At 46.1% G+C, this 23,405-nt stretch overlaps 1 protein-coding gene across 1 annotated transcript in view; it reads left to right on the forward strand.

Moving 5' to 3' along the window:
- LOC147620140 (threonine--tRNA ligase, mitochondrial 1-like) overlaps positions 1-23,405 on the forward strand; it is a 99,029-nt gene that overhangs the window by 38,773 nt on the left and 36,851 nt on the right. Inside the window, exons 3-12 of the mRNA XM_086772332.1 lie at positions 13,177-13,302; positions 13,433-13,492; positions 13,671-13,760; positions 13,900-13,974; positions 14,117-14,245; positions 14,328-14,417; positions 14,619-14,707; positions 14,861-14,957; positions 15,090-15,176; positions 15,358-15,442. Of these exons, the coding sequence (XP_086628458.1) occupies positions 13,177-13,302; positions 13,433-13,492; positions 13,671-13,760; positions 13,900-13,974; positions 14,117-14,245; positions 14,328-14,417; positions 14,619-14,707; positions 14,861-14,957; positions 15,090-15,176; positions 15,358-15,442 (928 nt within the window). The remainder of the gene's footprint in view (positions 1-13,176; positions 13,303-13,432; positions 13,493-13,670; positions 13,761-13,899; positions 13,975-14,116; positions 14,246-14,327; positions 14,418-14,618; positions 14,708-14,860; positions 14,958-15,089; positions 15,177-15,357; positions 15,443-23,405) is intronic.

Genomic DNA, 23,405 nt, shown 5'->3' on the forward strand with positions numbered 1-23,405 from the left:
AAAGTCTTTACTTGCCTTCTGAGCATATCCTCGAGTAGCAAGGTGGGCTTTGTACTTGTCCAAAGTACCATAGTCTGCCCTGCATCTCCGGAGGTTTGACAGAAACTCAGTACGAAGGGCTGTGTGTGAATATATGCTCTTATGTGTGTGGAGTGCGTGTGTGAGAGCATATCTTGACACAGAGTTCTACACCCACTATTGGGCACTGATGACGTTAGTGGGGATGTCGTAGTATCTAGTCCATACTATGCATAACGGAGTTGATAGTTATATAGTCTTGCAGGTTGACTACCATGAGTATATAACATGCACGTTCCTAAAAGGTGAATTTGGGCATGTTCTTGGATTCACCTAGGTATATAATTAAGCCGTATTAGCGGACATGCAGATTTCACATTGTGAAGTTTTCGTCCGAGTTGCGGCAGTTGATATTGTGCTTATTCTTTCTATCTTTAGCGGTGCATTTGCCCTATCAACTACTTATTTAATGTACTAATTCTTTCTATTTGCTACTTCCCTTAGTGCTAGGCTTCATTATGGCTGAGTCTGCCCTGCATCTCCGGAGGTTTGACAGAAACTCAGTACGAAGGGCTTTGTGTGAATATATGCTCTTATGTGTGTGTGTGTGTGTGTGTGTGTGTGTGTGGAGTGCGTGTGTGAGATCATATCTTTAAATGGGAGAATTAGGGTTAGAGTAATTCATGTGGGAGACATACACAGAGAGAACAAGGGAGAGAGAGAGAGAGAGTTGTGGGGATAAGTCAACTCATGGGAATGAGTGTGTGACTTCCCTATCACACATGTATATTGCACTAGTACACAGTGTGCACTTAGTACATTAAAAGTACTAAGTATACTATGTACTATAACTTATGGGCTTGTACACACTATAAGGGTGGGCATTATGCCTTTACCCCAACAACCTCCCACTTAAAGGCAAAGTGCCCTTAAGTAAAGAAAAAGAAAAATCAGCATGTACATGATAATATACAAGGCCATATCAAGGCTGAAACTGGCCTCATCCAAGTGTCTGCAATGAGCAAACCGCTCCGGAGGCAAACTCTTCGTCAACAGATCAGCCGGGTTGTCATCTGTATGAATCTTAACAAGCTGAATTTGCTTGTTCTCTATCACCTCTCTGATGAAGTGATACTTCACATCCACATGCTTCGTCTTTGCATGAAAGACAGGGTTCTTTGCCAACTGGATGGCACTCTGACTGTCACAATGCAACAATGGAATATCCCCTGTATAACCCAAATCAACCACTAACCGAGATAGCCATAATGCCTCCTTGCAAGCCTCTGTGGCTGCAATATACTCGGCCTCTGTAGTAGATAAGGCTGTGCACTTCTGCATCCTGGATATCCATGACACAGCACCTCCTGTGAATGTAAACACATAACCGGTAGTAGACTTCCGGTTATCTGGATGACCGGCATAATCCGAATCCGTGTAACCATGCACTAATGCATCCTGTTTGCCAAAACAAATGCACATATCCTGTGTGCCCTTCAGGTATCTCATGACACCTTTCACTGCTTTCCAATGCTTCTTGCCAGGGTTGGCCATGTATCTAGAAACCACTCCCACTGCAAATGCAATGTCCGGCCTAGTAGCAACCATGGCATACATGAGACTGCCACAAGCTGAAGCATACGGAATCTTGGCCATATCAGCCCTGCCACTATCTGACTGTGGGCTGTCCATAGCACTGAGTTTCACATATGGAGGCAAAGGAGTACTAGTCTTCTTCCCCCCGTCCATATTGAACCTCTGCAAAACTTTGCCAATGTATTCCTTCTGAGACAAATACAACACATGCTGATTTCTGTCCCGAAGTATCCGCATACCCAAAATGTGATTTGCATTACCCAAACCTTCATATCAAAGGTTTGATGCAGCCTCTGCTTCAAGGTATCCATCTCCTTACAAGATTTCCCGGCAATCAACATATCATCAACATACAAGATGAGGATCAATAGACTGCCATCCAAAGCTTTCTTGGTGTACAAGCAGTGATCTATGTCACTTCTCCTGAAATGCTGTGATTTCATGAATGTATCAAATTTATGATACCATTCCCTTGGTGCCTGTTTGAGCCTATAAAGACTCTTTTTCAGCTTGCATACAAGCTTCTCCTTTCCACTCACTGCATAACCTTCTGGCTGCTGCATATATATCTCCTCATGGAGATCACCGTGAAGAAAAGCAGTCTTCACATCCATCTGAATCAAGTCCAGATCATCATGTGCAACCAAAGCTAACACAGCTCTAAGTGGTCATTTTGACCACTGGAGAGAAGATCTCCTCAAAGTCCACACCATATTCCTGCTTGAAGCCCTTAGCCACTAACTTGGCTTTGTATCTTGGCTTTGCATCTGGTGCAACTTTGAGCTTGTAAACCCACTTGCATGGCAAAAGCTTCTTGCCTGCAAGCAAAGGCACCAACTTCCATGTTCCATTTTTGTGCAGAGAATCCATCTCTGACTTCATGGCACGCTCCCAAAGAGCCTTGTCTGCCCTCTGTAAAGCCTCCTTATAACATGAGGGCTCCCCACAGTCAGTAAGCATCAAGTAGTCAACCCCTGGAACAAACCTGTCAGGGGCTCTGGAGGGTCTAGTGGACCTCCGTACCCAATGACCATCATTTTGCAGGTTGCTGTCCAGCCTGCATATCACCCATTGGTGGCTCCTGTTCCATGCCATAAGGCTGAAATATCATGCCCGGTATCTCCTCCAACTGTGGTATATCCATAGGGATATCTTCTGCCATCTCTGGCTGTCCATTTGGACCATTTTCAGCACCATTTAAGGGCTGGTTTTGTTGCTGTAATGGTTGATTTACAGCCCTTGGTTGTTGTCCATGATGTCCATCATCATCAAAGATGACTCTGCTAGGCTCCTGTTGCCTTGCAGGCTCCTTATACATGCATGTTTCATAAAAAATGACATCATCGCTGCGTATAATCTTTCTATTCACGGGATCCCAAAGTCTATACCCCATTTCACCTCTGTCACCATATCCTAGGAATATGCATTTGTGAGACTTAGGATCAAGTTTGGTGCGCATTTCCCTGCGTATGTGTACGTACACAACACAACCAAACACTCTCAAGTGCTTGTATGACGGAGGCTTCCCTGTCCATACTTCCTCTGGCACTTTCCCACCAAGCCTCGTGTTAGGTGACCTGTTTATAAGGTGAACGGCTGTCATAACAGCTTCAGCCCAAAAACCATGAGGTAATGCAGCATGTGACAACATAGAACGGACCTTCTCCTGTATGGTCCTGTTCATCCTCTCTGCTGTCCCGTTTTGTGGAGGATCATAAGGAGTAGAGAGCTCCCTCTTGATGCCTTTAGCGTCACAAAAGTCCTGAAACTGTTTGGACATATACTCTCCACCATTGTCGGAACGCAAAGCCTTCAGTGTTTTGCCAGTTTGATTCTCAACATGAGCAACAAACTTCTGAAACACTGAGAATGTATCACTCTTCAAACGAAGAGGATAAACCCACACCTTGCATGTGGCATCATCAATAAAAGACAAAATATTTTGCCCCTCCCAAAGAAAGCTGAGGCATCTCACATACATCTGTATGCACAAGCTCTAACTGAGCATCTTTTTGTCCAAGAGCTTTCTTGTGGGGGCACTGTAGTTGCCTACCATATATACAATGCTCACAAAACTGAAAACTTGAAAACTTTAGAGAAGGTAAGTAACCCAAACGAGACAATTGCTCCATTCCTTTGACACTCATGTGTCCCAACCGGCTATGCCACATAGAGATTTCCGGCAGCTCGGTTGCATTTACAGTAGCACGGTGACAAACACCTGCATGCATGAAATAAAGAGTGTCCACCTTAGAGCCTCTGGCAACAACCAGTGAGCCCTTACTAATTTTCCACTTTCCACGACTAAATGTGGTAACATAATCAGCATCATAAAGCTGTCCAGTAGAAAGCAGGTTCTTCTTGATCTCAGGCACATGCGTGACATCATGGAGCATAAGCTGTGAGCCATCTGAAAACACAAGCCTCACATCACCTCTGCCAAGAATCTTGCATGCATGGTTATCACCCAAGATGAAGCTGTTGTAGCTGTATTAGTGCAGATTTTTCAGAAGAAGATGAGATGCTCTGATTTTCTGAAGGAGAGCATTGCTTGCCCTGAAGTTGTAGAAGAAGGGCTTCCACGCATAAAAACGATGCTGGCTCTGGCGATGAGCTGTGGAGCTGAGGAGCGAAGGGCCAGCGCTGCCTTCGCCTAGTGGCCAGGCGCCCAGTGGTTCGCTACCTTCTTCGCTCGCCTGCCTACCAGCTGCCGCCGACTCAAATCAGTGCCGTCTTCGCCTGTAGCCTTCTTTCACGAGCTCTTCTCGTCTGTCCTCGTTGCCGATAGTGAACAAGGGCCAGTGCTGCCTTCGCCTAGTGGCCAGGCGCTGCTCACGATGTCACGACTTGCTGCGAGCGTTGCTGCGTTTTCCTTCGCCTATCCGCCTAGTGGTGCTACACACTTCGCTGCTCTTGTCGTGTCCTTGCGCTTCTTCTCCAGGACTCAACTCGTCTAATGCCAGCAATAGTTCTACACACGCACCACTGCTGCCGTGTGTCTGGATGGCGACCAGCAGGAAATCAGGGTATGACCAGCAGAATGACCATGGCTCTAGTTGAAGGCTCTGATACCAGTTGAATGGGAGAATTAGGGTTAGAGTAATTCATGTGGGAGACATACACAGAGAGAACAAGGGAGAGAGAGAGAGAGAGTTGTGGGGATAAGTCAACTCATGGGAATGAGTGTGTGACTCCCCTATCACACATGTATATTGCACTAGTACACATAGTGCACTTAGTACATTAAAAGTACTAAGTTTACTATGTACTATAACTTATGGGCTTGTACACACTATAAGGGTGGGCATTATGCCTTTACCCCAACAATCTTGATATAGAGTTCTACACCCACTATTGGGCATTGATGACACGTTAGTGGGGATGTAGTATTTGGTCCATACTATGCATAATGGAGTTGATAGTTATATAGCCTTGTGGGTTGACTACCATGAGTATATAACATGCATGTTCCTAAAAGGTGAATTTGGGCATGTTCCTGGATCCATCTAGGTATATATATATATATATATATATACACCATTTGCATGAAACTTGACTTTGAAAATCCATTTCACACTAATCACACGAAGATGTAAAGGCCGTGGCACCAAAGACCGAGTGTGATTCCTCTTAATAGAGGACATCTTTGCTTCCATGGCTTGCCGCCACTGCGGCTGTGAAAGAGCCTCCTTTGGACTCTCAGGCTCATTGATGTCCTGGAGAGAACTCATGAGAGCATAATTCACCGTGTGATGAGATGTGGAAGCCTGGGATGAACGACGAGGTCCAGGGGTGGTGGTAGAGATTGTTAGCATATTCATCCCCATATTCTGTCCATGTATTGTGTCCACATTTGATCCCTTTTATGGCCCTTGGTTGTGGGCTGGCCACCCCTATTTTCACCCTATTTTTTGCAATTTTTTTCCGGGTCGGGTGATGCTCCTCCAGTTAGCCAGCTTCTTTTTCTCTAGTCGGCCAGGTCTTGTGTTCTAGTTGGCTAGCCCCTCATAGACTGAGTAGTTCTTCTCGGCGGGCAGTAACTTATGAGACATGTAAGCTACTGGATGACCATGTTGTTGCAATACACCTCCAATTGCGATGTTACTCGCATCGGTGATCACTTGAAATGGATCGTCCCACGAGGCAAGTGCTAAACAAGGCGCTTCTGACAAAGCCACCTTGAGGTTTTGGAATGCCTCCAATGCTCGTGGAGTCATTTGAATCTTTTGCCTTCTTGTTTTCACTCCCTTTAGCAGATCGGTGAGATCTGCCGAGAGGTCAGAAAACTTGTCGATGTGGGTGGAATATGTCTGGCATATACCCACAAATGATCTAATGTCATAGGCTGTCTGAGGTACTTCCCAGTTAACAATCTCGGCCACTTTAGTCGGATCAAGTCGAATGTCTTCAGCACTAATTATATCCCCCACGTAATGCACCTGGAACAGATAAAATTCTGACTTCTTTTCATTGACGTAGAGCTCGTTGCTTTCTAGCAACTTAAGGACTTTCTCCACATCAATGTCATGCTGCTTAACTTTAGTTGAAAATATGAGTATGTCGTCCAGAAATATGAACACACACTTTTCAATCAAATCCCGGAAAATACGCATCATCATGCGGGTAAATGTAGCTGGGGCGTTCGTCAAACCAAATGGCATGACCACAAATTCATAGTGGGCCCGTTTTGTACGGAAGGCTGTCTTGGGGATGTCCCCCTCGACAATCCGTACGTGGTGGTACCCACTCTTTAAATCCATTTTTGAGAGCAGCTTCCTCTCGAGAATATAGTCAATTCGAGGCATCGAGAATTTGCTCTTGATAGTTAGCTTGTTGAGTGCACGATAATCGACACACAACCGGGAAGACCCATCTTTCTTCTTGACAAACAAGATCAGTGCTGCAAATGGCGACACGCTGGGGCGGATGAAGCCAGCTTGCAACAATTCTTGGAGTTGGCGGTCCAACTCCGATTCCATTGCCTTAGAAAGGCAATACGGAAACTTGCTCGGGGGTTCCACGGAAACTTGCTCGGGGGTTCCGAGCCTGGGAGGAGGTCAATCCTGTGATCCTCCGGTCTGGACGGGGGGAGCTGGGGAGGGAGGCTGTTCCGAAGAAAAATCTTCTGGAACTTTTCATGGAGAACCGAGTACTTCTCGGAAGCACTGGCCACCGTCTGGGCTGTCTGGATGTAAATCATCGCACACTGTGCGCCTTTTCTGGCTGCTCGCTTAGCCTGCAACAAGTGGCTTATGAGCGGAAAGTTCGGAGTACCTGGCTCACACTTAATGGTCACCGGGGTGTTTGACACATTCCGATTGATCTGGAACGTGTGCTTGTCCCACTTGACATCAGGAAGAAACTTGTGAAACCACTGGATACCCAAAATTATGTCTGCTCCTACAAGAGGGGCAACCATAAAGTCACGCACAAACTCTATGCCCTGAATCACTAACTTAGCACCTAGAGCTTCATACTTGACGCTCCTTGTCATACCTGTGCTAAAACCCTCAACCTGTTTGTCCACCGAAGTCAGCTCGAAACGGGCACGCCTAGCGGCCTGTTCCGTGACCACATCCTCCGTGCTGCCGCTGTCAAACAAGACGACTCTCTGGCCACCTATGTAGCCAAAGGACTTGAGCAATTCGTTGCGCTCATACTCCTAGTCATGGGCGCCCTTCTGCTTATCTTCGAGCTCTCGGCTAATAATTGCTCCAACTGAAGCACTGGGGTTTGAAGAACTAGGGTTAGCCATTGGGGTCTGTGTGGGAGCTGAGCTGACCACGGAAGCTGTTGAGGCGGCGGCGGCGGGCTTTGGAGGCTTCTTAGGATAATCCCGTGAAGTATATCCTTTTGTATGACAAAAGAAACATCTACCCTCCTTGTATTGAGAAAGTTCCTCAGCACTCAACTTGCCACCTGTCTTGCCTGCCTCCGCTTTCTAGTCTGGAGTAAGCTTAGACGCGTTGTTCGAGTTCTTGGAGCCAGAGGCTCCCGGGCTCTGTCCAGGGGAAGACCACGTGTGGTTCTTGCTTTTGCCCCCCGAGGTGTTAGCCCTGGGAGAAGCCGACTGGGAAGTCTTGGGCTTGCCACCATTGTGTTTCATTTCTGCACTCTGCGCAAGCGAGAGTGCGTCCTCAAAGGTGGCTGCCCTAAACATACGCACCTCCCATTGGATTTGCGTGTCCAGGCCATACAAAAACTGCCCTTTCTTGTCCGTATCAGATAAGCCTAATTGCAGACACAAAGTCGAAATTTTATTGGCAAACTGAAGGATTGGTTGCGCGTTTTGACGCGCTCCCCTGAACTCGTCTTCGAGTCGCTCAAGGTAGTGGGGCGGTAGAAACCGTTGCTTAAGGTCGCGGACGAACTCGTCCCACACATAAGTTGCCATACATGCTCTGGTGTGGGCATGAGCCCACTGAGTCCACCAAGGAATGGCCTCACCTTCCAAGTACCAATTGGCTAAGATCACTTTGTCAGTATGTGTTTTCCTCACTGCGGCAAAGTAAGCTTCAAATTGATGTAACCATGAATAAAGAGTTGTGGGATCGAGTTTACCATTATACTTACTGAAATTCATTTTCTCGGGAAAATGATTCGAGGGCACCACCGGTGTCAATTTGGCATCCAAAGCTCTGAGGTAACGCTCGTGTTCCACGCGTCGCATCTTTGTACTTGAAGTAGGCTCTGATACCACTGTAATATGCGAAAGCTTCGGAGAAAGATCGGTAACTTCAAAACTCAGAATTCAGCACTCTTATCGCAACAGAAATTAACGCACAAACTGAAAGGAGATGTGCAGAAAATAGAGAGAAAGGGAGAGATGGAGAGGACACAGTATTGGGTCCCAATTACCCTCTGATGGTGTATTTGCTTTATTAGAATGATGAGAAATTTGAAAGAAAATACAACAACCTTGGACCTTTTCTTGGCTGGAAAATCCTGCCCTTGACCTTTAGTTCTCCACCCCTTTGCTTAGCAATTCCCTTGGCTTGTCTAGCCCTTGATTTGCTTGAGCTCTTGGTGAATAATGAGATGATTGATTGGGATTATGGGCACTTCTATTTATACTACCCCATCAGGAGCAGTAAATTCAGCATTAAATGCTGAAAAATCCCATTAAATGCTGGAAAAATTCCCATAAAGTTTGCGCATCTCTTCCTGGCTGGCTGGTCATCAGGCGCCTACTTCTGATTGGTTGGACACAACTTTTGCCCACAATCCAAGGGCTGGGCAGCCTGTATGGGCTGCCCCATACATGCCCTACAGCCATATAAAGGCTGTAAACTCCTGGAAATAGCCTTATCTTTGCCCTAGGGCTGTCCTACAGCCCCTCCATGGCTGGTGGGTTCAGCTTGGGCCTTCCTGGCCCTCATGGGGGTGGTTCTACACCATTCCCATGCCCACACTCAGATCCAGGGTAGCCCTATGGGCTGGCCCCTTGTCCTAACCACTATCTACTCAGTGATCTGGCATCCGGTACCATATCAGATACACAGAACCACTGACATCTCTCTAGAGGGAGACTCACAGCGCGGACTGGCACTGTTTCATGTGCAGGACAGTGCACACCTGACCTTTGACTCATGTGCAGGACAATGCACACCTGACCTCGGACGACTGAGATGGATCCCTGGTTGACTCGTCCCGGACTGGGCTCACATGGGACCAGTTCACCATCCCATGTCCTGCACCTTCTGTGCAGAAATGTCTACGTGGCATCCAAGTGCGGGATGCACGTGACAGTCAGCCTGTTCTATTTCAGGGCAACAGTACTGTATGTGCTGCATTTCATCTTCTGCAGGTTTTTTGGAGACGTTGGTTTGCTGATTCGAGGCTTGGTGGTATCCGGTACGTGTGGAGGACAGTGCACACCTGATCTTTGACTCATGTGCAGGACAATGCACACCTGACCTCGGACGACTGAGATGGATCCCTGGTTGACTCGTCCCGGATTGGGCTCACATGGGACCAGTTCACCATCCCAGGTCTTGCACCTTCTGTACAGAAATGTCTACGTGGCATCCAAGTGCGGGATGCAAGTGACAGTCAGCCTGTTCTATTTCAGGGCAACAGTACTGTATGTGCTGCATTTCATCTTCTGCAGGTTTTTTGGAGACGTTGGTTTGCTGATTCGAGGCTTGGTGGCATCCGGTACGTGTGGAGGACACTTCCTTCTTCTGAGGTGTGCGTTTTTTCTTCTGAGATTGAGCCCGAGTTTTAGTGATGGCTGCCCCGACTACTCTTCATATGTTCTTTGAGTCTGCACTACTCTTCATATGTTCTTTGAGTCTACAAAGTTGGATGGCTCCAACTATACTTTATGGAAGGTGAAGGTGAAATCAGCCTTATGTGGAGTGGATCTTTGGGGTTGGCTTGTTATAGCTGCCAATGCCACCCCTCCCACCCTTTCTACCGTTGGTGTGACTTAGGCAGATATTGATGTTTGGTAGGTGATTGATCGTCGTGTTTTCTCCTTTTTGATGTTGAATTGTCAAGATTCTACTCTCTCTCATGTCCGTATAGCAGATGCTGCACATGAAGCTTGGAAGGCATTTGCAGATCTTTACGAGATTAAGTCTCCGGGTCGGATTTTGACTTTGGAAAAGCAGCTTATGAATTTGTCCATTTCTGCCTTTCCATCTTTATCTGCCTTCATCACGAAGTTGAAAGATCTCCGGGATGAGCTTGTTGTATGTGGCAAGGATATCTCTACACAGGATATGGCTATTTGGCTCCTCTGCAGATTGAGTCTCGCTTTGAGGAGCGGACTGGCACTTGTGGTGGTTCTAATGAGCTTTGGCTGCACGAGATAAAGGAAAGAATCGATAGAAGAGAGGGAAAGGGGGTTCTGACAAGAACTCCAAGGATAACGACAAAGATAAAGACAAAGACAAAAATAAATCTTCTAAAAACAAGGACGTGGAGTGTCACTACTGTTGCAATAAGGGTCATAAACAACCCCAATGTTACAAGAAGAAGCGGGATGAAGAAGCAAAGGACTCTACCTCTACAGCGGTGTCCCAGACCAAGAAGGATGACGGTATTATTTTATTAGTGGTGCTCGTCGTGTATTGGCTCGTCTCAGTCGCGGTCTTGGATTGTGGATAGCGGTGCTATTGCTCACATGACACCTCATCGGGATTGGTTCAATGACTTTATTGCCAGGACATGCAATATCACTTTGGGTGATTCTTCTTCCGTGCTCGTTCATGGACATGGCACCATCCCCATCTTCCGCTCCTCCGAGGACAAGAGGTACTTCTCTAACGTTCTGTACATTCCAGACTTGGCATTTATCCTTTTGTCAGTGGGAGTGCTCTTACAGCTCAGGGTGTGGAGATGATCTTCTCTCGCTATACGAGATTACCACTCATGATAAGGAGACTGGTAGCATCTTGGCTCAAGGAGTCCAGGATGGCTTGTACAAGCTGACCGCTTTGCTCTCTACTGGTTCTTCTTCAACTTTTTGGCATGCCCGGTTTGGCCATTTGAGTTATCAGTTTCTACAACGAGCTTCAAAGGATGGGTTGGTTGAGGGTTTACTGACCATCAAGGTTCCATCTTCTGTTTGTTACTCTTGTTTACAAGGGAAGCAACACTGAACCGCCTTTCCGAAGGAGGTGACAAACAGATCTTCGACATCACTTGCTCTTGTTCATGCAGACTTATGTGGTCCTATGAGTACCGCATCTTTAAGTGAGGCGTTGTACATGCTTGTGATGGTGGATGACTTCTCTAGATTTACTTGGGTTTTTTTTTTGAAGTCCAAGGATGAGGCTTTTCAGCACTTTTGTGATTGGAGGGTTGAGGTGGCAAAAGAGACCGATTCTTTGGTCAAGGTTCTTAGGACTGACAGATAGGTTGAGTTTACATCCCAGGAGTTTCAGCAATATTGCAATTCGGAGATTGCTTACTACAGCATATACTCCATCACAGAATGGAGTTGCAGAGAGGAACACATGCAAAAAGACCATACATGGAGCCCGCAATTAGCTCAATGGCTCGTGAACATGGCTTAGAGGTTCATAAAGCATGGCCTAGTGCAAAGGACTCAGAGGTCAAGTCCTGCCTGGGGGACAAAGATTGCTTACATCGATGGCTTAGAAAACAAGGCGTTACAAAATCCAAAAAGGATCCAAAAATATATAGTGGGGGACATCTGCCATGCAGGAAGTTTGTTAAACTTCCGAAAATCTATCTTTTCAGTTGTAACGTTGATGATGGTCTGATGTCGTCTCCTTGCGTCAATGTTTCCAAGATTCCGACACTTGATGGTCAAGTGTGGGACGTGTACAGATACCTCATGATGGTGCTTGCAATACTTCTAGGTAATTCCTTTTTGGAGTAAAAGCTGGTGCAAAGGACCCGAGGGAAAGTTTGAACTCCTCCATGATACTTTATCTCAAAATATTAATGATATGAGCACTAAGTACCTTACTGACATTTTATGTTGTTGTAGAGGAGTACCACGGCACCGAAGCCACGCGCCAGAGCTGCTGAAGAGCAGCCTAGTGTGAAGAAAGCGGGCTGGAGCAGATCACAAGTATAAAGTCGATGGCGAGGTGGAGGAGCCACAGCAGGACAAGCAGGATGTTGCCAAGCAAAAAACATACGAGGGCAAAAAGGGCTTGTGAAGCCTTTGGCCCAGACTGACCGTGCAGAAGTTGGTAGGCAGGGAGAGGTGGTGCACTGGGAGGAGCCACCAGTGAGGTGTTGCTGGCCGACATGCTGTCAAGGAAGATCACAAGTATGGCTGTTTATAGCACGGGACAGCCCATGATGATGAAGAGGTGGCAAGGAGAAGCACTCAGCTGTGTATGGACAGCTCTGGAGACTTGTGTTTTCCTTCCTTGTGGCACCATGAATGGCTGCGTTAAGTTCAGCCTGTTGTGGACAGCTTGTGTGACCTCATATGTGCTTGTGTTAAGGGCTGTATATGTTGGTGGACAGTGGGCTGAATGGCGGACAACATAGGGAAAAATGCAAGGGAATAGGTGGCTGGACTGGGCAGCATATCAGAGGTGTGGCAGCTGAAAATGCATCATTGCATGAGAAAAACACAGATAGGTGATGGCGGGGCTGTAGAGGAAGACACAGAAACCCTAAAAGTGCATAAGCCCTAAGAATGCAGAAACCCTAAAAACCCAGATGTGGTTCAGCCTAGCTCTGATACCATATTGGCATCCAGGATCACGTATATGCAGCTTTGGAGGGTGCAATATCATCATCATGGTGGAGTGTCTAAAAGAGAGATGAAGCAAGGAGAGAGAAAAAAGTTCGAGCCATGGCAATGGTTGAACAAGATGAAGAGAAAGAGAGAAAGTAAGAGAGAGAGAGAGAGAGAGAGAGAGAGAGAGAGAGAGAGAGAGAGAGAGAGTTTATTGAGTTTGGAAAATAACCTGAACTTTCCATTGGTGTATGTGGTGGTCCAATTCTTGTTTGTATATTTTGTACATCTCAGCACTTGAATAGTTTAGGGACACTTTCAAACCATCAAATTAAGGTTGATGTGTTGTTTTTTTCCTTTGTGAACACACTGATTAATTTTTTTTCCAGGTGAATGGCACCCTCTGGGATATGACAAGGCCCTTGGAAAATGATTGCACACTACAGTTCTTTGCTTTTGAATCGAACGAAGGACGGGATACATTTTGGCACTCTAGTGCTCACATTCTTGGTGAGGTGAGAAGGTTATATTTCTCTAGATAGTGACTCTGTAGATTTTCTCAAGTGTGTATTGCCTCTTACATCTTGGCATAGTTAATTTGTGGAGTTTCATCCTGGAAAGCTTACATGCATGTTTGGATTTCAGTCTCTTGAGCTTGAGTATGGATGCAAACTATGCATTGGACCTTGTACTACCAGAGGAGAAGTAAGTGTGTTTTATCTTACTTGCTTTTTCTTGGAAGATGTTGGATACTTTCACTGAATTAATGCTATCTGCATTGGACCTTGTACTACCAGAGGAGAAGTAAGTGTGTTTTATCTTACTTGCTTTTTCTTGGAAGATGTTGGATACTTTCACTGAATTAATGCTATCTGTTCTATAGGGCTTTTACTATGATGCATATTATGGGGACTTGACACTTAATGAGGATCATTTTGAGCGCATTAAGGCACAGGCGACCAATATTGCAAAGGTTATATCTATGTGTCATCTTGTTCCTTGAGCAATATCAAACATGTTAAGGATTGTTTACAAGCCCTGTTTTGCAATGAGGAGGTTTATGAACTATGAACCTGAGCACTGAACCTGTTTTTCTTTTGCTGATACCATAGGAGAAGCAATTGTTTGAACGGATTGAGGTGACTCGACAGCAAGCTTTAGAACTTTTTGCAGAGAACAAATTCAAAGTAAACTATTTGAGCCTTTTCTTTCAATTATTTACGTACCATTTCCAGTTTCATGCTATTTTATGGGCATTTTTGCACAGATATGGTTTCCTTTTATTCAAACCCCTTTGTCTGATGGTTTTGCATGCCTTATTCCTACCAGGTTGAAATCATCAATGAGCTCCCAGAAGATAAGACCATTACAGTTTACAGATGTGGACATTTAGTTGACCTTTGTCGGGGACCACACATTCCGAATACATCTAATGTGAAGGCGTTTGCGACATTGAAGGTTTTCTAAACTTTCTTTTTTCATGTTTTTTAGTGTATACTATGTTTCTTGATAAACCAACATCAGTGGTTCTCACATGCAGGCCTCTGCTTCTTATTGGAGAGGCAAAGCTGATCGGGAAAGCTTACAAAGGGTATATGGGATCTCTTATCCTGAGCCCAAAAAGTTGAAGGTTAGACTTATCCTTTTCCAGTTCTTAATGGAGATAATCTTTTGAAGCCAGACAAAGGGGAATAAATTGTGCCCTCAATTACAGGTCCTACTGGGTTTGAGGGAGGGAGGGAGGGAAGATAAAAAGTTTGTTGAAACAAGAACAAATAGATTTTCTTTTTTCCCTGGTTTAAGTCTTATTAGGTTGTATCTTTTCTCGTAGGAGTACCTGCATCAAATTGAAGAAGCAAAAAAGAGAGATCATAGGCTACTTGGGCAAGCACAAGAGCTTTTCTTTTTTCACCCTTTGAGGTATCTTCATTGCTGCCCTTTTAAGTGAATATTTTGTAGTGAACTCTTTGTTTTAATGAGCTCTGTCTATTTTCAACGGTTGAAGTTTTAAATTGCTTTTGGGATGATTGAGTCTGCCTTTGGAGTCCTAATTTTGAGGTGTATTATTTCCAGCCCTGGGAGCTGTTTCTTCCTTCCACATGGAGCTCGAATTTACAACAAGCTAGTGGAGTTCATTCGTGGGGAGTATTGGAAGGGAGAGTATCATGAGGTTGGTTCAAGCTTTTCTCAAAGTGTATGCATTAGGAAGATGTGACTGTTCCTTTGTCTCCATTTTTTTGGTTTTCTGTACTTTTGTGTTTTGTCTGTGTTTTTTTTTTACCAGTATTTGTGTTGATTTCAGGTCATATCGCCAAACATATTCAATATGCAGCTTTGGGAAACATCTGGCCATGCGGCAAACTACAAAGAAAACATGTTTACTTTTGAGGTATGTGTGAGATGTATTGGAACAAGCATTCTACATGCTATGCATTTGGATTGGGCCTTTGTGGGAAGGTTTTTAGCTAAGCATGAAGAAATATGGCAACAGAAGTTTAGTCCTTCAACCTTTAAAATTGTAACAGCATAAACTCATTGCTAGTGGGGTACTGGGATTTTTGTTTCTGCAGGTAGAAAAGCAGGAATATGGTCTTAAACCAATGAATTGTCCTTCCCATTGCTTGATGTTTCAACATAGGGTACGCTCATACAGAGGTTAGTCTCTCTCTCTCTCTCTCTCTCTCTTTTTTGTGGAATCATAAGTATATTAGATTTACAAGATGACTATCCAAAGTAGATAGTCTCAAAGTACATCAACTGAAGATGTCAATATAAGACAAATATACATCATGATCTATTTGGTCAACTTGCATGCAATCGAAGAAAGATTGATGCAGGGAGTACCGAAAGAAAGAAAAAGCAGAAAAAGCCGCATCACCGAAAACTCCATGGTTGCGAACTTTCCATAGTGTCCATAAAGCCCAATAGCGCACCCATGAAAAGAAAAGAGTGAATTCTGGTCTGGGCAAATGAAGACCAAACAGCCAGAAAAACTTTCCAAATTTCATATTTGGAAATCTAGCCCGCAGAAGCTGGATGATAGGAAGAAAAAACTGACAAGAAGAAGGACAGTTCCAGAAAATATGAATGACTGTCTCCCTGGAAGTAGAGCATCTATGGCAAGTGGATGAGGATATATGTCTGTGTGCCAGAAATTGTCCTGAGGGAATAACAGCCAAAAGAACGCGCCACAAAAAAAGCTGTTGTCGAAGAGGAAGCTTCGAATGCCAAAGAGATCGCAATCGTCTTTTCCACCACAAAGACGACCGATGCATATGCCAGAAGAGATTTGCCCGTTCAGAAACCCAAGGCTATGGCAACAAATGTTTATACAGACCAGCAACTGTAATATCAGATAGCCTCAAGGGATGGCATGAAGAATCAATAGAGGAGATAGTCCAATCCTGTAGGCGATCTCGAATTTCCAACAGTGGAATCGGCAAAAAAGGCTGAAGCATCTGAATTATATCACGCCAAAGACGACGATAGTGAGGTCCCAAGCCATAATGTGCAGCAGCCTGTGGAAAAGAAAGAGGGCAAGAATATGCACCTGTAAATTAAGGATATTCAAGCCTCCATGCATTTTAGGGGTACACAAACGATTTGCCGAAAGCAAACGTACACTCTTTTTCCCCTGCTTCGATCTCCAGAATATCTCCAAGATGGTGGACATAAAGAATTTCAGCTCCCCCTGAGAAAACCTGATGAGAGGAAGGTAGAACTGAATATAAGCAACCAAGACGGATTGGAGAATCCGTAAGCGAACATGCAAAGGCCATGTTGCAAGTTTCCAGTATTCCAACTTTTTCTTGAGCTTTGCCAAGACCCAATCTGTTTGTTGACGGCGAGTGACTGTCCATCCCAAAGGATATCCCAAATGCCGAATCAAATGAGTGGAGTGAACTATTTCCCCTGGCCATAGCAAATTATGCCACTGTTTTGAATGCAAAGGCAACAATTTAGATTTCTGAAAATTGATTTGTAGGCCAGCCGCAATTGCAAACAAAGAAAGAGCCTGCATCAAAGTAGAGAGATCCTGATGTGTATTGCGAGGAAGAAAAAAAGAATCGTCAGCATAAGCTTGAGCAACCAACTGACGTCTATTCTGAATGTCCAATCCATGAAGACTGCCAGTATCAACCAAATGATTCTAGTTGTTGCGCTTGAGTAGCAGAAAGGATGGGGGATACATGCTGTAATAACTGATGACGTGCATCATACACTTTCATGGCGTGAGAATCATCCTCATCAAATTGAGAGGAGAAATGGGCAACACAAGTCGCAGCCAATTGTGCTCGGGTGGAGGTCCACGTGTCATCTGAAATTAAAGTGCGACATATAGATGCAGCTTGTTTTCTGGAATGTAAACTCTTGAAATTTTTTTTGGAAGAGCAGCCTTTGTCCAAAAGCGCCTTTTGTCGTGCCCGTATCTCCCATTTGACAAGCTTTCGATGATCATTTACCTGAATACAGTGACGAGCTTGACATAAAGAAGTGGCTTCAGCCAAAGTTAGAGAGCGAAGATGACTAAGCTCAATTAACGATTGGCATGTTTGCTTAGCATAAGCAACAGTCTGTCTCCAACCTTTCAGATACTGTTTACCATAATCACGGATGACTGATTGCATGCGAGCAATAAAAGCTGTCCATGCATAATCCAAGTCAATGAAAGATTGAGGAAAGAGTGGCTGACAGGCCTCAAGTATCAGTGCTTTGAATGCATCATGCTCCAAGTAACTATTATTGATGATAAGCAACCTTCGAAGTGGCAATCTGTCATCGGGCATGTCATGCAGATGAACTCTGAGCCATAAGGGTACATGATCTGAATATGTAAATGTATAATCTAGCCACAATTTGGTTGTGAGAGTATCATAATGAAACGGATCAAGCTGATACCATCGATCCAATCGAGCTTTGTAAGTGGATTGAGCATTATGTTGGAAGGTATACCCAGGCATCAAAGACTGAGATTCTTTCCAAATATCAATCAGATTAAGCGTTGCTACAAAATCTGCCCATGAAGACCTCTCAATAGCAAGCATATGTGTACGACCGGATGTATTATCACCAGGTTGAGGGGCATTATTGAAATCTCCACATATGAATGCTTTCTGTCTCCAAGGGTACAATTTCATTTGTTGCCATATCTGTCCTCTAGCCTGAGAGGATTGAGGTGCATATATCGATGCAAATTCAAAGATTTCACCCTGAATAAAGCACTGCATAACCATCCATCTGCCTTGGAAGTCATTAAATGCCATGACTGGCTGCAAATGATGTTTCACAAGAAAAAGTACACCCGAAAAGGCATGGTGGTCTGTATAAAAATTATCATAACCAGCATAATGGCCTTGCTGTCCAGCATAGTGATGTTGATTGTGTTCCTGAAGAGCAACGATATCTGGTTGCATATGCTTCAAATATGCCCAAACCATCTTCCACTTTTTAGGGTCACACAAACCCTGTACATTGAGAGTCAAAACTATGATATATGACATCATATTTATAGTGTATGTACAGCATGAACAAAAAAAGTAGCTCAAGCTTGCATTTCCTCCACAGGGTCTGCACCTCGATCAGGAGGAGGAATATCTATGTCACGTGCATCCCGCACTTGGATGCCACGTAGACATTCTGTTCAGAAGGTGCAGGACCTGGGATGGTGAACTGGTCCCATGTGAGCCCAGTCCGGGACGAGTCAGCCAGGGATCCATCTCAGTCGTCCGAGGTCAGGTGTGCATTGTCCTGCACATGAGTCCAAGGTCAGGTGTGCATTGTCCTGCACATGAAGCAGTGCCAGTCCGCGCTGTGAGTCTCCCTCTGGAATGATGTCAGATGTGCTGTGTATCTGGTTTGCAACTGGATGCCAGGCCTCTGTAGGCATGTAGTTTGCATGTAGAGATGGGGCCAGCCCATAGGGCTACCCCAGGGCAAGGTTTTGCATTGGCATACTTAGTGGGCATGGGGGAGGTATAGAACCACCCCCAAGGGGCCAGGAGGGCCCAAGACCTTGCCCACCAGCCAAGGCAAGGGCTGGAGGGGCAGTCGGCCAGCTCCAGAGCCTCTGGACGGGCAGCCGACAGAGTGTAAAACCCTAAGACAGCAGGCGGCCAGGTGTGGGGGGCAGTCCCACACCTCTGCGCAGCATGTCCAGCAGCCAGGGTGCTGCCCAGAGTCATGCGCAGGCTGGACAGGGGCTAAACAAGTGTGAAAACACTTTATTAAAGTGTGAACACAATTTAATGATGAAACTCAGTCGTGGGTGCTTCCTGAAACCAGCCGACTGCATGAAGGGAGGGGTATAAATACCCCAGCCCATAATCCCATTATTCATCTCACAATTCACCAAGAGCCTCAAGCATTCAAGGGCCAGGACAGCCAAGGGTTTGCTAAAGCTAAGGGGTGAAGGACTGAAGGTCAAGGGCAGGTTTTCCAGCCAAGAAAAGGTCAAGTACTTTGTATTTGTTTCAGATTTACATCATTCTAATAAAGCAAATACACCATCCGTGGTGGGGGCCCTACAGAGGGTAAATGGGACCCAATACTGTGTCCTTCTCCATCTCCCCCTTCTCTCTCTATTTTTCTGCACATCGTCTTTCAGTTGTGCGTTAATTCCGTCGCGAAAAGAGTGCTGTTTTCTGAGTTTTGAAGTACCGATCCTTCTCCGAAGCTTCCGCATATTACAGTGGTATCAGAGCCTACTTCAAGGACGAAGATTCAGCAAAGAAAACCAGAAAATTTTTTCGCTCGTGTGGTTGGTTTTTAGACGCCGGTGGACTACCCTTTTCGGAGTGACTCCTGTCCCTCGAAGGACGGTTGGTTTTTAGCCTCCGGAAGCCTCCGGAAGTCTCCCACACAGATAGTGGATGGTCAGATTGCGTTCCGGAAAGGAACTACATTTTCCCGCTATGGCGAACTTCGGCGACGAGAGAGAACCAGAACCATGGGACCAGAGTGCACCAGGCAGCCCAGCTAGGGCACCCGGCTTGAGTGTACAAGACATGTTCCAGCAGATGATGCGAGCAATCGCAGACCAGACAACCAAGTTGGACGAGCAGAAGGCACGGATTTTGGCTCTGGAGGAGCGTTCTCGCTCTCCAGCGTCGCGTTTTCCATCTCCTCCTCCCTCTCCTTCCGTACCCCAGATACCAGATCCTCGTCACAGGGACCCTCTCGAGGGGTCACAGCCGCAGTCAAGCTCCTTGCTTGAGATGCAGATACGGGCATTGGAGATTCGACAACGAGAAGACGAAGCCATGCGACGAGTGGAACACGAGCGTTACCTCCGAGCTTTGGACGCCAGATTGACACCGGCGGCACCCTCGAATCATTTTCCCGAGAAAATGAATTTCAGTAAGTATAATGGTAAACTCGATCCCACTACTCTGTATTCATGGTTACATCAATTTGAAGCTTACTTTGCCGCAGTTAGGAAATCAGATATTGACAAAGTGATCTTAGCCAGTTGGTATTTGGAAGGTGAGGCCATTCCTTGGTGGACTCAGTGGGCTCATGCCCACACCAGATCAGGTATGGCAGCTTATGGGTGGGACGAGTTCGTCCGTGACCTTAAGCAGCGGTTTTTACCGCCCCACTATCTTGAGCGACTCGAAGACGAGTTCAGGGGTGCGCGTCAGAATGCGCAACCAGTCCTTCAGTTTGCCAATAGAATTTCGACCTTGTGTCTACAATTAGGCTTATCTGATGCGGACAAGAAAGGGCAGTTTTTGTATGGCCTGGACACGCACATCCAATGGGAGGTGCGTATGTTTAGACCAGCCACCTTTGAGGACGCACTCTCGCTTGCGCAGAGTGCAGAAATGAAACACAATGGTGGCAAGCCCAAGACTTCCCAGCCGGCTTCTCCCAAGGCTAACGCTTCGGGGGGCAAAAGCCAGAACCAGACGGGGTCTTCCCCAGGACAGAGCCCGGGAGTCTCTGGCTCCAAGAACTCGAACAATGCGTCTAAGCTTACTCCAGACCAGAAAGCGGAGGCAGGCAAGACAGGTGGCAAGTTGAGTGCTGAGGAGCTTGCTCAGTACAGGAAGGAGGGTAGATGTTACTTTTGTCACACAAAAGGACATACTTCTCGGGATTGTCCGAAGAAGCCTCCAAAGCCCGCCGCCGCCTCCACAGCTTCCGTGGTGAGCACAGCTCCCACACAGACCCCAGTGGCTACCCCTAGTTCTTCAACCCCCGCTGCTTCAGTTGGAGCAATTATTAGCCGGGAGCTCGAAGATAAGCAGAAGGGCGCCCATGACCAGGAGTATGAGCGCAACGAATTGCTCAAGTCCTTTGGCTACATAGGTGGCCCGAGAGTCGTTGTCTTGTTTGACAGCGGCAGCACGGAGGATGTGATCACGGAAGAGGCCGCTAGGCGTGCCCGTTTCGAGCTAACTCCGGTGGACAAACAAGTGGAGGGTTTTAGCACAGGTATGACAACGAGCGTCAAGTATGAAGCTCTAGGTGCTAAGTTAGTAATTCAGGGCATAGAGTTTGTGCGTGACTTTATGGTTGCCCCTCTTGTAGGAGCAGACATAATTTTGGGGATCCAGTGGTTTCACAAGTTTCTCCCTGATGTCAAGTGGGACAAGCACACGTTCCAGATTGATCGGAATGTGTCAAACACCCCTGTGACCATTAAGTGTGAGCCAGGTATTCCAAACTTTCCGCTCATAAGCCACTTGCAGGCTAAGCGAGCAGTCAGGAAAGGCGCACAGTGTGCGATAATTTACATCCCGACAGCCCAGACGGTGGCCAGTGCTTCCGAGAAGTACTCGGTTCTCCATGAAAAGTTCCAGAAGATTTTTCTTCGGGACAGTCTCCCTCCCCAGCTTCCCCCGTCCAGACCGGAGGATCACAAGATTGACCTCCTCCCAGGCTCGGAACCCCCGAGCAAGTTTCCGTATCGCCTTTCTAAGGCAATGGAATCGGAGTTGGACCGCCAACTCCAAGAATTGTTGCAAGCTGGCTTCATCCGCCCCAGCGTGTCGCCATTTGCAGCACCGATCTTATTTGTCAAGAAGAAAGATGGGTCTTCTCGGTTGTGTGTCGATTATCGTGCACTCAACAAGCTGACTATCAAGAGCAGATTCCCGATGCCTCGAATTGACTATATTCTCGAGAGGCTGAATGGAGCTAAGGTGTTCTCTAAATTGGATTTAAAGAGTGGGTACCACCAGGTTCGGATTGTTGAGGGGGACATCCCCAAGACAGCTTTCTGTACAGAACGGGCCCACTATGAATTTGTGGTTATGCCATTTGGATTGACGAACGCCCCAGCTACATTTAACCGCATGATGATGCGTATTTTCCGGGAGTTGATCGGAGTGTGTGTGTTCATATTTCTGGACGACATACTCATATTTTCAGCTACAGTTGAGCAGCATGACATTGATGTGGAGAAAGTCCTTAAGTTGCTGGAAAGCAACGAGCTCTATATCAATGAAAAGAAGTCAGAATTTTATCTGTTCCAGGTACATTACTTGGGATATATAATCAGTGCCGAAGGCATTCGACTTGATCCGGCTAAGGTGGCCGAGATTGTTAACTGGGAAATACCTCAGACTGCTTATGACATTAGATCATTTGTGGGTATATGCCAGGCATATTCCACCCACATTGACAAGTTTTCTGATCTCTCGGCAGACCTCACCGATCTGCTAAAGGGAGTGAAAACAAGGAGGCAAAAGATTCGAATGACTCCACGAGCGTTGGAGGCATTCCAGAACCTCAAGGTGGCTTTGTCAGAAGCGCCTTGTCTAGCCCTTGCCTCGTGGGACGAACCATTTCAGGTGATCACCGATGCGAGTAACATCGCAATTGGAGGTGTGTTGCAACAGAATGGTCATCCAGTAGCTTACATGTCTCGTAAGTTACTGCCCGCCGAAAAGAATTACTCAGTCTACGATCGTGAACTCCTAGCAGTCATTCAGGCCTTGAAACATTGGAAACATTTTCTGTATGGCCGTGACTTCGAGGTTCGCACTGACCATCAGGCATTGCGCTGGATTCAGACGATGCCAAGTGCACAGTGGAGTGATCGACAACACCGCTGGAGTCAGATATTCCAGCAGTTCGGTGGCATGATTGAGTACCTTCCAGGAAAGGCCAATCCAGTGGCCGATGCTTTGAGCAGGAAGGGACAAGTATCTGCGATTCAGACCACTAGACTAGACCTTGTTGGTACTGGACTAGAAAACATGAAGCACACGTACGCGAATTCCGAGGAATTCGGTACTCAGTGGGAACAGGCATTGGATGCCACAGGACCATGCCATTTTCTGATACGCGATGGTTGGCTTTACTACAAAGGCCGACTGTGTGTCATGAAAACATTCCGGGCAGCTCTTCTCCATGATGCCCATGACGCCATTACAGGTGGTCATAGGGGCATGAATTCGACTCTGGAGAAGTTAGAACGGCAATACTATTGGCCAAAGATGAGGCGTGATGTGTTTACATATGTACAACGCTGTGACATTTGTCAAAAGGTGAAAGCTCCTCGTGGAAAGAAGATAGGGTTGTTACAGCCTTTGCCAATTCCCGAGGGTCCTTTCCAAGACATTTCGATGGACTTTGTCACAAATCTGCCTCCCAGTCCGAGTAAGCGTAA

Source organism: Cibotium barometz, chromosome 32, assembly GCF_041138505.1.
Source record: "Cibotium barometz isolate CiBa-2024 chromosome 32, ASM4113850v1, whole genome shotgun sequence".
Classification (NCBI taxonomy): domain Eukaryota; kingdom Viridiplantae; phylum Streptophyta; class Polypodiopsida; order Cyatheales; family Cibotiaceae; genus Cibotium; species Cibotium barometz.